The sequence below is a fragment of the Solanum lycopersicum genome, chromosome 7 (assembly GCF_036512215.1).
Source record: "Solanum lycopersicum chromosome 7, SLM_r2.1".
NCBI classification, from domain to species: Eukaryota; Viridiplantae; Streptophyta; class Magnoliopsida; order Solanales; family Solanaceae; genus Solanum; species Solanum lycopersicum.
Window position 1 is genome coordinate 12,678,647 of NC_090806.1, and position 12,388 is coordinate 12,691,034.

The 12,388-nt window shown below is 36.2% G+C and overlaps 1 protein-coding gene across 3 annotated transcripts in view; it reads left to right on the forward strand.

The window, feature by feature from the left end:
• The window catches only part of LOC100462656 (mismatch repair protein), a 46,791-nt gene that overhangs the window by 33,459 nt on the left and 944 nt on the right, over positions 1-12,388 (forward strand). For all 3 annotated transcript variants that reach the window (XM_004242880.5, XM_010325109.4, XM_010325108.4), the window contains 7 exons: positions 810-1,006; positions 1,090-1,216; positions 1,305-1,576; positions 6,461-6,652; positions 7,568-7,981; positions 8,077-8,173; positions 12,094-12,221. In XM_004242880.5, coding sequence (XP_004242928.1) covers positions 810-1,006; positions 1,090-1,216; positions 1,305-1,576; positions 6,461-6,652; positions 7,568-7,981; positions 8,077-8,173; positions 12,094-12,221 — 1,427 coding nt within the window. The remainder of the gene's footprint in view (positions 1-809; positions 1,007-1,089; positions 1,217-1,304; positions 1,577-6,460; positions 6,653-7,567; positions 7,982-8,076; positions 8,174-12,093; positions 12,222-12,388) is intronic.

Below are 12,388 nucleotides of genomic sequence, written 5' to 3' on the forward strand. Positions count from 1 at the left end.
ATGGCCGGGACAAAAAAAAGCCACGACATTCAAAAAGAAAGAACAAACTTATGTATATATATACACGTTTGTTCAACTATTTGAGGAAGTTGAAATGTGACACCCAATTCCTTTCTATAATTTAGCCTAAACGATATAGCAAAAAGAAAAAAGAAATACAAAGGTAAGAAAGGTCAAGGGTATAATTGTAAATAAATATTTTAATTCTTAAGAAATATATAATTTTTATCAATTTTTAATATAGCAAATCAGTAGCCAAAGAAATTATTTAATCCTGCATAATTAATACCTACATTACGAATACCTGCATAACTAATAGATGTATTACTAATTACGTACACAAGTCTAACCAACAAACAGACGGCCCCTAATATCTCTAAATTTCTACAGTACTTCTATGTCTAATTATTTTCTTGTTGCAAGTCTCTAGGGCTGAAAATGCTTTTCAGATATGGGTGCTTCCAACTTGAGAAATTTTAATAAACGATAAGAAATGAGCCTTAGGAACAGAGTGGAGGGGTGATGGTGTTGATGGAGTTGTCAATTCATCAGATCTCTTAGATAAACAAACCCTGAGTTTTATTTTGTTTCTGCATTTGTAAAATGCTGACATATGGACGAATTTTCTTCACCGTGAATTCTGCTATAATCTCACTGACAGAATCATTTTTTATTTACATGGGGCAATCAAGAAAAGAATAGGAAAAGCAAAAGGAGAAGAAGTTGAGCAAAAAGTAAAGGCTGGGGGTGGGGGAGGGTAGAGTTTTCACTTTCTTAGATCTCTTGATAAATATCCTTTGTCCCTTTAGGTCCTGCAGCACCACTTCTATCTCCAGTTCAGCCAGGTGCAGATTTTGTTGATCCTGCAGAAGTGAAAAATTTCCTCGACTTGAAAGGTTACTTTAAAAGATCTTGTAATAAGTGGGATCACGCCTTTGATGGAGAGGACCATGATGTTGCTTTATGTGCTCTTGGGAGTCTTGTTAATCATTTAGAGCGATTGATGGTAAGTCTCAGAACCATGGCCTATTTTTTGTGTGTAATACTTATTATATTATTTTGGTGAATATATTGTTCTGAATTTAACAGTTAAATGAGGTCTTACATAATGGTGATATTCTATCATACGAAGTATATAAGGGTTGCCTCAAAATGGATGGACAGACACTTGTCAATCTTGAAATCTTCAACAATAATGTCGATGGGAGTCCATCAGGCAAGTACAATTTTTTTTTGTCAAATCAAAGCTCTGACTCATTCTAAGGGGCAGTTCTGGCAATTGTATTTTCTTCTTTGTGTGTCAGGTACTTTATACAGGTATCTGGATAACTGTGTTACATTACCTGGGAAGCGACTTTTAAGAAAATGGATTTGTCACCCCCTCAAAGATGTAGAGAAAATCAATCATAGGCTTGATGTAGTTGACAAACTTGTTGACAATGCTACATTATCCACTGCTCAATATCTTCGCAAGCTTCCAGATTTGGATAGGCTGCTTGGACGGGTTAAGGCTAGCATTCAATCTTCTGAAGCACTCCTTCTGCCCTTGATTGGTGCCAAGATATTGAAGCAGCGGGTAAGTCTTATTTAATATCAGAATATGGTTTTCTTAGTCTGTCGTGCAGTTATTCTCCAAAAGTTCTCACTTCCTGAATTATTAGTTTGTGTGGTTAAAAACACAGTAGTTCAATTTGCTTCCAAAAAGAAGACTAGCAGATAATTAGTTTTGAGCATCTCTTGCAATTTTCACACTTTTCTACTACCGGGAAAACAATGGACTGACTATCTCTTTATTGCGTATTGGATGAAATTATGTGTCATTTTCGCATCTTTCCTGCTTTTTAGACAAATGAGCAGAAACAACAATAACAACAATGTTAAAGAATGACAAAAGTCCACATTGGTGGTTAATAAGATAGGTGGATTCCTTATAAGACTTGAATAGTCTTTCTACCTTTGAGCTTAGCTTTTGAGGTGTGAGTTAGACCTAAGACCTAATTTAACATGATATTATAGTAGGGTCCATCTTACTCAATGTTAGGGCCCCCCAAAAAATAAAAATTGCCCACAGATGTTAAGCATTGGACATGAGGTCGGGTGATGAAGAATGACAAAAGTTTCACATTGGTGGTTAATGAGATGGGTGGACTTCTTATAAGGCTTGGGAAGACCTCCTCCCTTTAAGCTAGTTTTTGGGAGGTGTGTTAGACGTACGACCTAATTTTACAAACAGCAACAACATACCCATTGTAATCCCACAAGTGGGTCTCGGAGGTGGTGTGTACACAGATCTTACCCTAAACTTGTGAGGGTAGAAAGAGGCTACTTCTAAAAAGCCCTTGGCTTAAGAAAAGCATAACAAGCCGGGTATGAAAGGAAATATAGTAGTGGAGAAACGAACAGTAGCAACAACAAATAATACAATAATTGAAGCAAAAGAAACAACAAGTAACAACAAAATTGAAGAATAAGATTGTGGGAGAGTAACAATAGTTACAAGAAGTAGGAGCTCAAAGGGAAGCTCCTCTATATTCTTCCACTATTCTCACACTTCTGCCAACTTTTACTACATATCTTTTATGGCATTTGTATTGGATTTCTTTCTATTCAAGCATCCACCAAATGATTTTCCTTGGCATGCTATTTTTTTTTCTAGTTTAGTTAGATTCCTTATTCCTCTACTATAAATCCATGTAAGGTTGGAGGCAATTTTGTTGTTACCTTTAAATTTCTCAAACTTGTTCATTATCTTAGACTTGTTATCATATGAAAAGTATAAATAAACAATTGAGTGTTAATTATATATGAATATAGTCCTATTCTGCATGTATTTATTATTGAAAAGCATTACATAAGTTGATGATACTAAACTGGCCATCTCAACTTCAGCTTTGATTACTTTGCCCTTTTGGAAAAATGCTAGAAAGACAACGACTAATATTTCTTTGTGAAATGACGATTTACCTCAAATTCACCAATTAATCATATCCCGTTCACTTTCATGCTGTGGAAATATTCTTTCCTATTTTTTACGGCAAAAGTAATGAATTTCTTTTACTGTTTCTTAAGTTCTTTCCATAACCAAGACATTACCATTGCATCATGTTAATCCATTCATCAAAGTAAGGTCTTCTTTAGATGGTCCTGTATCGAGAAGCTGTTATAATTTCCCTTTACCCTTTAAAAAGTACAAAGTAGTTGAGCCCTTTTTAGGTAATTTTTCCATTCAACCGATAAGAGTCTCCAGTTCAACTGTAGAGTTATTCTCTATGATTGCTGAAACATTTCCAGAGGCTGGAATATTTGCGTACCATTTTTTATCATGGTTTTTGAATGGTTTCCATCTTTGGGCGGTTAAAAGATAGCAAAAAAAAGGAATTTTCAAGACAAGATGAATAAAATTGGTTAGGAACAAGCCCAAAGCTCTGATACCATGTGAAATAAGATAGTTGAATAATTTCATTCACATCTTTTTATCACATATACATGACTTAATGTGCATAAGAGATTGTGAAACCGAATTACCTAAATTCCATGAATTATGTGACTGTACGGAATCATATATATGATTCTACATAAGGAGAATGAATCATAGATAGGATATTCTAGATTACCACAATTATCCTATGATCTTCGAGGATCAGATTTTGATATGAATAATATCTCTTTGGAAAATCCTATATTAGCCAACTACGCGACATATTCAAGGTGAGTTGTCATGGTGTATGTTATTTGTGGATGACCTAGTTTCGATTGATGAGACTTGCAACAAAGTTATGCTAAGTTGGAGATTTGGAGACAAACCCTAGAATCTAAAGGGGTCTAGGTTTTGTACTTATTACTTGGAGTGCAAGTTCAATGGCGTGATGTATGAGGCTAGTGTAGAAGTGAGACTTGACACACATCTGCCGAATGAGAGGTAGTTTCAAGTATTTTGAGTTGATTATCCAAGGAAATGGAGAAATTGATGAGCATGTCACTCACTATAGTGGTACATGGTGGATGAAATAGAGGCTTGCTTGCATAGTCTTCCGTGATAAGAAAGTGTCACCTAGACTTAAAGACAAGTTCTACAGTGTAGTAGTTAGACTAACTATGTTGTATGGTGTGGAGTGTTGACTAGTAAAAAACTCTCACATTTAAAAGATAAAATTGGCAGAGATAGGATATTACGATGGATGTGTGGGTATACGAGGAGAGATACAATTAAAATGAGGATATCCTAGACAAGGTGGGGGTGACATTGGTGGAAGACAAGATGCGAGAAGCGAGGTTGAGATGATTTAGATTTGTGATAAGGTGATGCATGGATGACCTAGTGCAGAGGTGTGAGAGGTTTGTTATGGATGGATTCAAGAGAGATAGAAGTAGACCAAAGAAATATTGGGTAGAGGTGATTGGACGTGACATAACACAATTGCAGCTTAAAAAGGACATAACCTTATTTGGAAGGTGTGGAGGACATAGATTAGGGTTGAAGGTTAGTATGTAGGACCAGGTTGCGTCCATGCTAGTAGGTAGGAGTGCTTTGTCTTGTTGCCAGTTGCCCTTACTAGTAGTAGTAGGACTACTCTTGTAGATTCTTGTTCTTCAATTTCAGTGACTACTGAGTACCTATTATTCCGTGTAGTTTATTTGTAGTATTATTTTGTTAGACTATTACGCTATTGTTTTTGTTACTATCTACTGTCTATTGTACTTCCATATAGTTTTTTCCTAGACTATCTCTGTCTTGAGCCCGAGGTCTATTGGAATCCTCTGTACATCACCTCATAGGTAGAGGTAAGGTCTGTATACGCAATACCCTCCCCAAATCCCACTGTGTGGGACTACACTAGGTATGTTATTGTTTATGTACAATTTATCACTAACAACTACACACGTAATCAAACATGCACATAGCTCATAATGTTAATTTAGCATGTAAATACGATGCTTATTACATTGTTCTAGCACGGTATATTGCTCAAAAAGTCACGGTATAAAAAAGAACATGTAAAGCATGTATGACAATAATACCCTATACCTCGTATTACAATCAAAATTCTGGTAGTCGCATATATGCTTGTCACCTCACATTTATGGTACTCTCATATACTTAGTATATGTCAAACAATACTCCCTCTAGTTCATGTAAGGTGAATTGTTGGAGTATGACACACCCCTTAAGAATAATATTTAATGACATAAATCCAAAGCTACTTTCCACTATTACCCTTTTGATTATTTCCAAACTGTTCTCCTAGAAAATGTAAACTAGAAAAAGTTCTAACAATTCTCTTGAATTTTGAATAGTTCACTTATTTTGAACTATGAAAAAAGTTCCAACAGTTCACTTAATATGGACTAGAAGGGAATATCAATTTGGGAAAATTCCCCCGTTGAGGCCAAAGCCTTAGCTTACCCGAGTCCGACGAAACTCTAGCCTTATTGAATTGTCAGATGAATCCATTGATGTCAATTAAATATTTTTAGTCTCAGTCAAATTCAAAATAAACCCAAAAGGTCTACCCCAAACCTCGCGGTCAAATATCGAATTAAATTATGTTCTTAGTTTAACAATAATATTTTTCTTCTTTGTTTGACATAATTTAATATGCCCGAACCTTCAATACTTTTTTTTTGAAACTACCCTTCAATACGTTTTCAATCGTACATCAGTTCTATGTTCTAATCTCCAAATTACATACTCTTAAACATAGGTCAGAATCCCCAAATTCACCATTCAAATTCGTCTTTTAGGTGTTAGCTTCAATCTGCGATCATGAAATATTATCAAGCCCGTGTTTAGCTTGCTTACCCAACATTGTAGATGAATTCCCCACTGAAAGTTGCCTTGATTTGAGCTCCCAAGATCCATAAATAGTCAAATAAGCAAAAGGTCCTTATTCTGAAATTTATATGCATGTACAACCTTTAGACCAGCAGTGCTATAGTACCCAAGCAGCCGCGATTGCGGTGATCAACTGAGACCAACAGTACAATGGCACTTCCTTGGCGCTATGGTCCTTAAGATAGAATCCTTCTACTTGATCGCGTCCCAAGCGTGATCGCATTGGCACCAGGAAAAAGTAAAAGATGCACAGTTTAAATCTGGGTTTTCTTGCCCTAAACTTACCTGGACCTCTCGGGTCCCAACCTGAACCATCCCAACAAGTCCCAAATTGTAATATTGACTTGTACAGAGTCTTAAAACCGTAAAATGGGGCATTCAGATTAAAGGTTGGCTTGTTATAAGTTAATAGCTTCCTTCTCTTTTTAATTAAATTTTCGTATGTTCATTGAATATAAATAATGAATATTAGTATGACGTTCTATGTGCTTCTGCACAATTCGTTCCATGGTATTTTTCTCCTCAATGAAGAAATTTTCCTGATCACCTAAAAATGGCCCTTTCATATCTATTGATGTAGTCAATTTAAGCTCTGTTTCACCCAAGGTTGTTTTCTTGTTACTACAGATCAAAGTGTTTGGGTTGCTCGTTAAAGGGCTACGGGTTGGGCTGGACTTGTTAAGATTGTTGCAGAAGGAATGTCTGACCGCTTCCCTAGCTAAAGTTGTATCCTTGCCTGTTCTTGATGGTGACAATGGTCTTGATAAGTTCCTGACCCAATTTGAAGCAGCAATTGATAGTGACTTCCCCAATTTTCAGGTTGGTGATACAATATACTTTTGGCTCATTCCATGTCAAGAATATTTTGACCATTGTATTTAAATCGCTTTTAATCTTCGATGTATGTGAATGTGCTCACTATTCTTTTCTTCTGTTTTTCACTATTTTTTGGTATGTATTGGAGATTGCCTCAGTGGGCTTCTAGTGAGACTCTAGTCAGCATACAGGTTCAAAATTCCAGAGAATGTAGGCCTGGCCTTTACCCTCTACCCTCTAAGGAAAAAGAAAGTGCTTGCTTGTTGATTGTCTAATTATGTGTGTTAGAGTCTGGCCGTTAATCTTGTCACAGTTTTCTTAAAGCTGTATTTTCATGTTTTGTGATTGATAACTGTTACATTCACAATCCTTTTAATTTTTGGAAGAAGCAGGCGTTTGAAGGCTTTAGGAAACATAATATAAGATTGACCTATATATCTGCTTTTATACTCGACAGTTGACAACTTTATTTCTTGTTTCTATAATCAAAATATTGTTTATGCTTATTTCTGAAAATTTTATTGATTAGCTAGCCTAAGAGCAAATTGGAGACAAATACTATGGGACATGTTAGGTTCTCGTTAGGTTGTATGTATAATATGGCACCTTGCTTGGTGATCATGTTGTCTTGGAATCCCAGTGCAAATAATAATTTGCTAATTCCACATAAAAGCATCATTTTGGTACTGGAATTGCTTCCTTTCCCCACAGCTGTCAACAACCACTATATCCCCCCCCCCCCCTCCCTGCAAAATAAAAAAGAAGGAACAGTTTACCAGTTCACGAATTTAGCTCCCTCAATTATCCCTATGTAGTGATCTGGTACTTAAGTTTGATGCTTAACTGTAGTTATATGGATTATAAACCTAATCATGCAATGCTTAGAGTTTGTAATTCATTTTTCTTGTACTGTGTCAGGACCATAATGCTACTGATTTTGATACTGAAACGCTATCCATTTTGATGGAGCTATTTATTGAGAAGGCTACTGAGTGGTCTCAATTAATTTATGCCATAAGTTGTGTTGATGTATTAAGATCATTTTCCATTACTGCAAAATTTTCTTCTGGAGTCATGTGTAGACCAGTGATCTTGCCTCTTTCAAAGCCGTCAAATATCTGCAATGACACTGGTGGATCAACACTAAACATCAAAGGGTTGTGGCATCCATATGCTCTTGGTGAAAGTGGGGGACTTCCTGTTCCTAACGATCTCCATCTTGGAGGGAATACAAATATCCGCTATCCTCGAACTTTACTATTGACCGGACCAAATATGGGTGGAAAGTCGACTCTTTTACGTGCCTCTTGTCTGGCTGTCATAATGGCTCAGGTTCATTCTTTTCTAGGTCTAGAGATTCTCTCATTTATTTATTTATTTAAGTAGTACTTGGCTTCTGGAGTTCAAAGATATCTGTTTTATTGCAGTTGGGTTGCTATGTGCCTGGAGAAACATGTGTGCTTTCACTTGTGGACATCATCTTTACACGTCTTGGAGCCACTGATCGAATCATGACTGGTGAAAGTAAGTAATATAAAAAAATTTGAACTATCTGTCCTACCCCTCTTTACCTTCTGTTTTATTATCTATACAGTCATTCATTCTTTGGACGAATGTGTTCTCTAATTCACTGGGAAAAGTCTAGTTTAAGATGTCTGCCACAGTCTCCAATTTGTACTGGACCACTGTCTGCATGGAACGAAAATTAGAAAAATAAAAGACAAGAGATAAAGGACAATTTAGTTGGACGCAAAGAGGCCTATAATTGGCTGCTTTTGGAATATTCAAGCGATAGTCTTCCTCATCATGACTACTCAGCTTGTGAATATCCCATCATTACCACAATGCTAAAAGGCTGCCTGTTCTTTTCAATGCGACAGGTGGTCTTCTTATGTGTACATAGTTCCTACTTTATTACAGAATTTTTGAGTGAGTCAAAAGTTAAGCTGTGAACTTGGGCTGGAAAGTAGAAAGCACCTTACTCTCATTGGCAAGCTAGCATCAAGGCCATTCACGAGGAGTCAAACTCAAGATCTCCAAACACTACAAGGATTATTCATGAAGATGGAAGTACTTGGACACACTTTGATGCCATCTCAGGGATTCCATAATATAAATATTACCTTTATGCAATATCAAGATGTGGAGATCAAAATATAAATGCTAAGAACAAGAACAAAGATGAACAAAAGATAAAAGATAGAAGAAACACACAAGGTGGATAAGAATTTGGACCCTATGTTACTCGGACTCTCCTAAAATGCTTTTGTACCCGGCTCGGATCTTCAATAAATGCACTTATTTGGAGGTTCTGACACGCACCTATAAACATTTTTGAAGAGTTCGAGCAACATAGTCGAGAACCATGGCTATATGACAACCAATACCCCCATTTACCCTATTTTAAAAAACACCAGATCTATAGGAAGCATGATACAAAAATGGGACTAATAGGCAGCAATGACTATACTAAACCCAAAACCTCCTATTAAGAACACCAAACAAACACCTATATGATAGAAACATCCTCAAGAGGAATGAACCTCAAGCAAGCAATCCCGTCCACATATCAATCAACAATGGCCTTGGCCCTAACTCCCTCAAGAGTATTACTATTAAATTGAATATCAACAATTTCCAAAATAATTTAATTCTAAAGGAGCTAATCTCCACTATTTATAGCCTAGGCTAATTATTACAAAAATACCCTTTGTGAAATAAGGTTCTTCTTACACAAAATACTTGCATTTTAGAAATAGCCACTTTGCATACTTATCTTTCTCCCTTCTTCAGAGTAGTGTTCTAAGTGGAGCTTTGTACTTCAACTTGAGCATGTACTTGAGCTTCAACTCTCCATTCCAAGCACCCTCCAAGTTTCCAAAGTAACAACTCAAAGATGTATGTACAAACTCCTTATCTTGGCTTCGTGTGCGAGGTTTTAATGAAACTCGACTTGCATCATTCTCCCTTTCTTGAAAAGGATTTTTCCTTGAATTCAAACCTCGCAAATACATAGGCAAGACAAACAACAACAAGAACCTCATAGCATGAGGGTTAACAAACCTATCAACATGCCAAGGATGCACAAATTTGTGATATATCCAAAAATCAACTTTACTCACAAAGAACAAATCCTCACATGAAGCATAAAATGCTTGGCTATTCCCACGATGATGCAATAAGAATGTCGTAAAAGTCCTTATGGTGTCAAAATACCTAGATCACGATATCACATTTATTTAGAAGACATCACAATTGATCCGCTATTTCAAGATAAACCAAACCACTTCCAAGGTGATACCACGACCAAATCACAACAATTTAAAGAATCACCGAGGTCAAAAGGAAAGGAGATCCACATATTATGGTCAAGACAACAATCATCTACCCCATTAGATCTCATGTCATATAAGAGACACTCTACACAAATAAGAGCATCATATACAAATAGATAATAAAGATACGTGTCTCGCAAAATAACTTCATCCATGGGGTCCACTCATAAGATTACTATTAGATTCAAAATATCATCAAGCATATTACCAAGAATAGGACAGCCTAAAGAAGTACCCTATTTCAAACAAGTGTCACCCTCCTCCTCCTCCTCAAAGAATAATACCCAATTTGACACAAATCACCACTAACGTCAATGTGGTTATAACTCAAGTCATTACATGAATTAAGTAAAGGTGGGGTGTCATACAAAGAGTCACAATGAAGACCATCATCATAAGGACCATCACTAGTTGACCTTCTCAAATAATCAAGCAAATCAAGGTTATCTTTACCCAAAGGATCATCCTTTTTCAAGAGTGTGAGATTGATATCAACAATTGGATAGTTAGCACAATCTTCACCCAACCCTATATTCTTAATGGACTTCGAGAAATAGGAGAACAAGTGAATTTCAAGTATGCTACCTTTCTTTTCAAACAAATCTCTGTATGTACTCTCTTCATCACATGAAAACGAACTATCATTCAGAGCACAAGTGTCAACACTAGGTGGACACAAATGAACCTTGCAAGAAGGATTAATCCGGTCATCAATAAGATCAACTAGAGTATGAACATTCTCAACAAAGAAATTATCACTATATTATAAAGAATCATTAAGCTTACATGAAGACAAGCTATTCTCATACTTTGTTCATTTGAAAAATTTAACGTGTCAAGTTTAGCTATGGTAACTTGAGTCTCACAAGAAGGATTTTCTTTACCTTGAACCGGAGCTTCGACTCACATATTTTTAAGCATGTCAAATTGTTTGTTTAAGGAGACTTATCATATTGATCACATCATTAAGTGTAGGCTCCTTGTTGGAGTTTGTATTCCTCCATTCGCCAAGCTTATATACCTACACAAGAATCCTTCCTTATAAAGAGAGGATAAGCAAAAATTTGTGGCAACTTGGTCACTTCACTCCTCACATCCTCTCCTTTTTCCACTCTAGAGTTGCCACGATCCACTCCCTTGCTTATCTCTATCTTTTGTCTCTCATTATCATTGGACGAAACTCCAAAAATCCTTTTTGAGAAATCTTGCTTCTTTTGGGAAGCAGCTTTGATTTCTTTATGCCCCTACTAATGGTACCTCAAGTTCCTTTTCAATGCATCCCAAGTCTCAATTGGGCTTCCCACCTTCGTTGTTCTGTTGCTATTATGCTTCCAATAAATAACAAGCTTCTCTTAAAGAGTCCCAAGAACCATTTCCATCATGGATTCCCACTTTTCATACTTTTCTCCACTAGCTTCCATAAAGAAGGTAGGTCATTTTAAATTGGGATCTTATAACTCCAAGACCTACAATATGAACAGACAAGATTAGTAATTAAAGTTCCTCACTATCACTCATGTTTGGACTCCTTTGTGCTTGGCTAGCACCACTCAAATCACACTATAGCCTTTACCACTCAAGAGTTCGGCCAAAGTTGCTATCGATTCAATCAACGGATACCAAGAGTCAAAATGGTTGACTCAAAGAAAATCTAACAGCCTTGAATCAAGAAAATTAACAATGAAAAGAAATGAAATAAACCCAAGAAAGGAAAATTGCTTGAAACAAAGTCGGACATAAAGAACTTGATCTAATTTAAATCAAGTTACAAAGCCAAAAAATTAGAATTAGATGTATAAGAAACTATTTATCAAGATTTGTACCAAGAAAATCGTGTGGTAAGAAATTAAATTGGACTTTATGAGGAAAAGGCCTCAAAACATGAAGTCAAGCTTGAATCTTCCTATGTCAAGCTATTTATCTTTTCTTTTCTTGTTCCTAGTTTAGGGTTCGTTTTCATTTTTGGCTTGCATCACAGATAAAGATGATGTTTAAATCAATGATGTCATGGAGAAAATATACCGTGTTATGTGTAAAGCTCAAGCAAGAAACATCTATACCAAATATGCAGGTTAAAATTTATTTGATTATCTTGTATACATTTTGCAGGTACCTTCTTCATTGAATGCACGGAGACCGCATCAGTTCTTCAAAATGCTACGTATAATTCCCTTGTTCTTTTGGATGAATTGGGTAGAGGAACAAGCACTTTTGATGGATATGCTATTGCATATGCTGTGAGATTCCCCATTAATTTCTTTTATTGGATGATTGATTAGCTGCATGCAAGAGTTCTAATTTCTTTCTAGTGATAGATTGTGGGAGTGTTTTTTTTTTTTTTTGCATTTGTTTACCTGATACTTGATCCGTCTTTCCCAGTTAACTGGTGTAATGATAGGTGCTC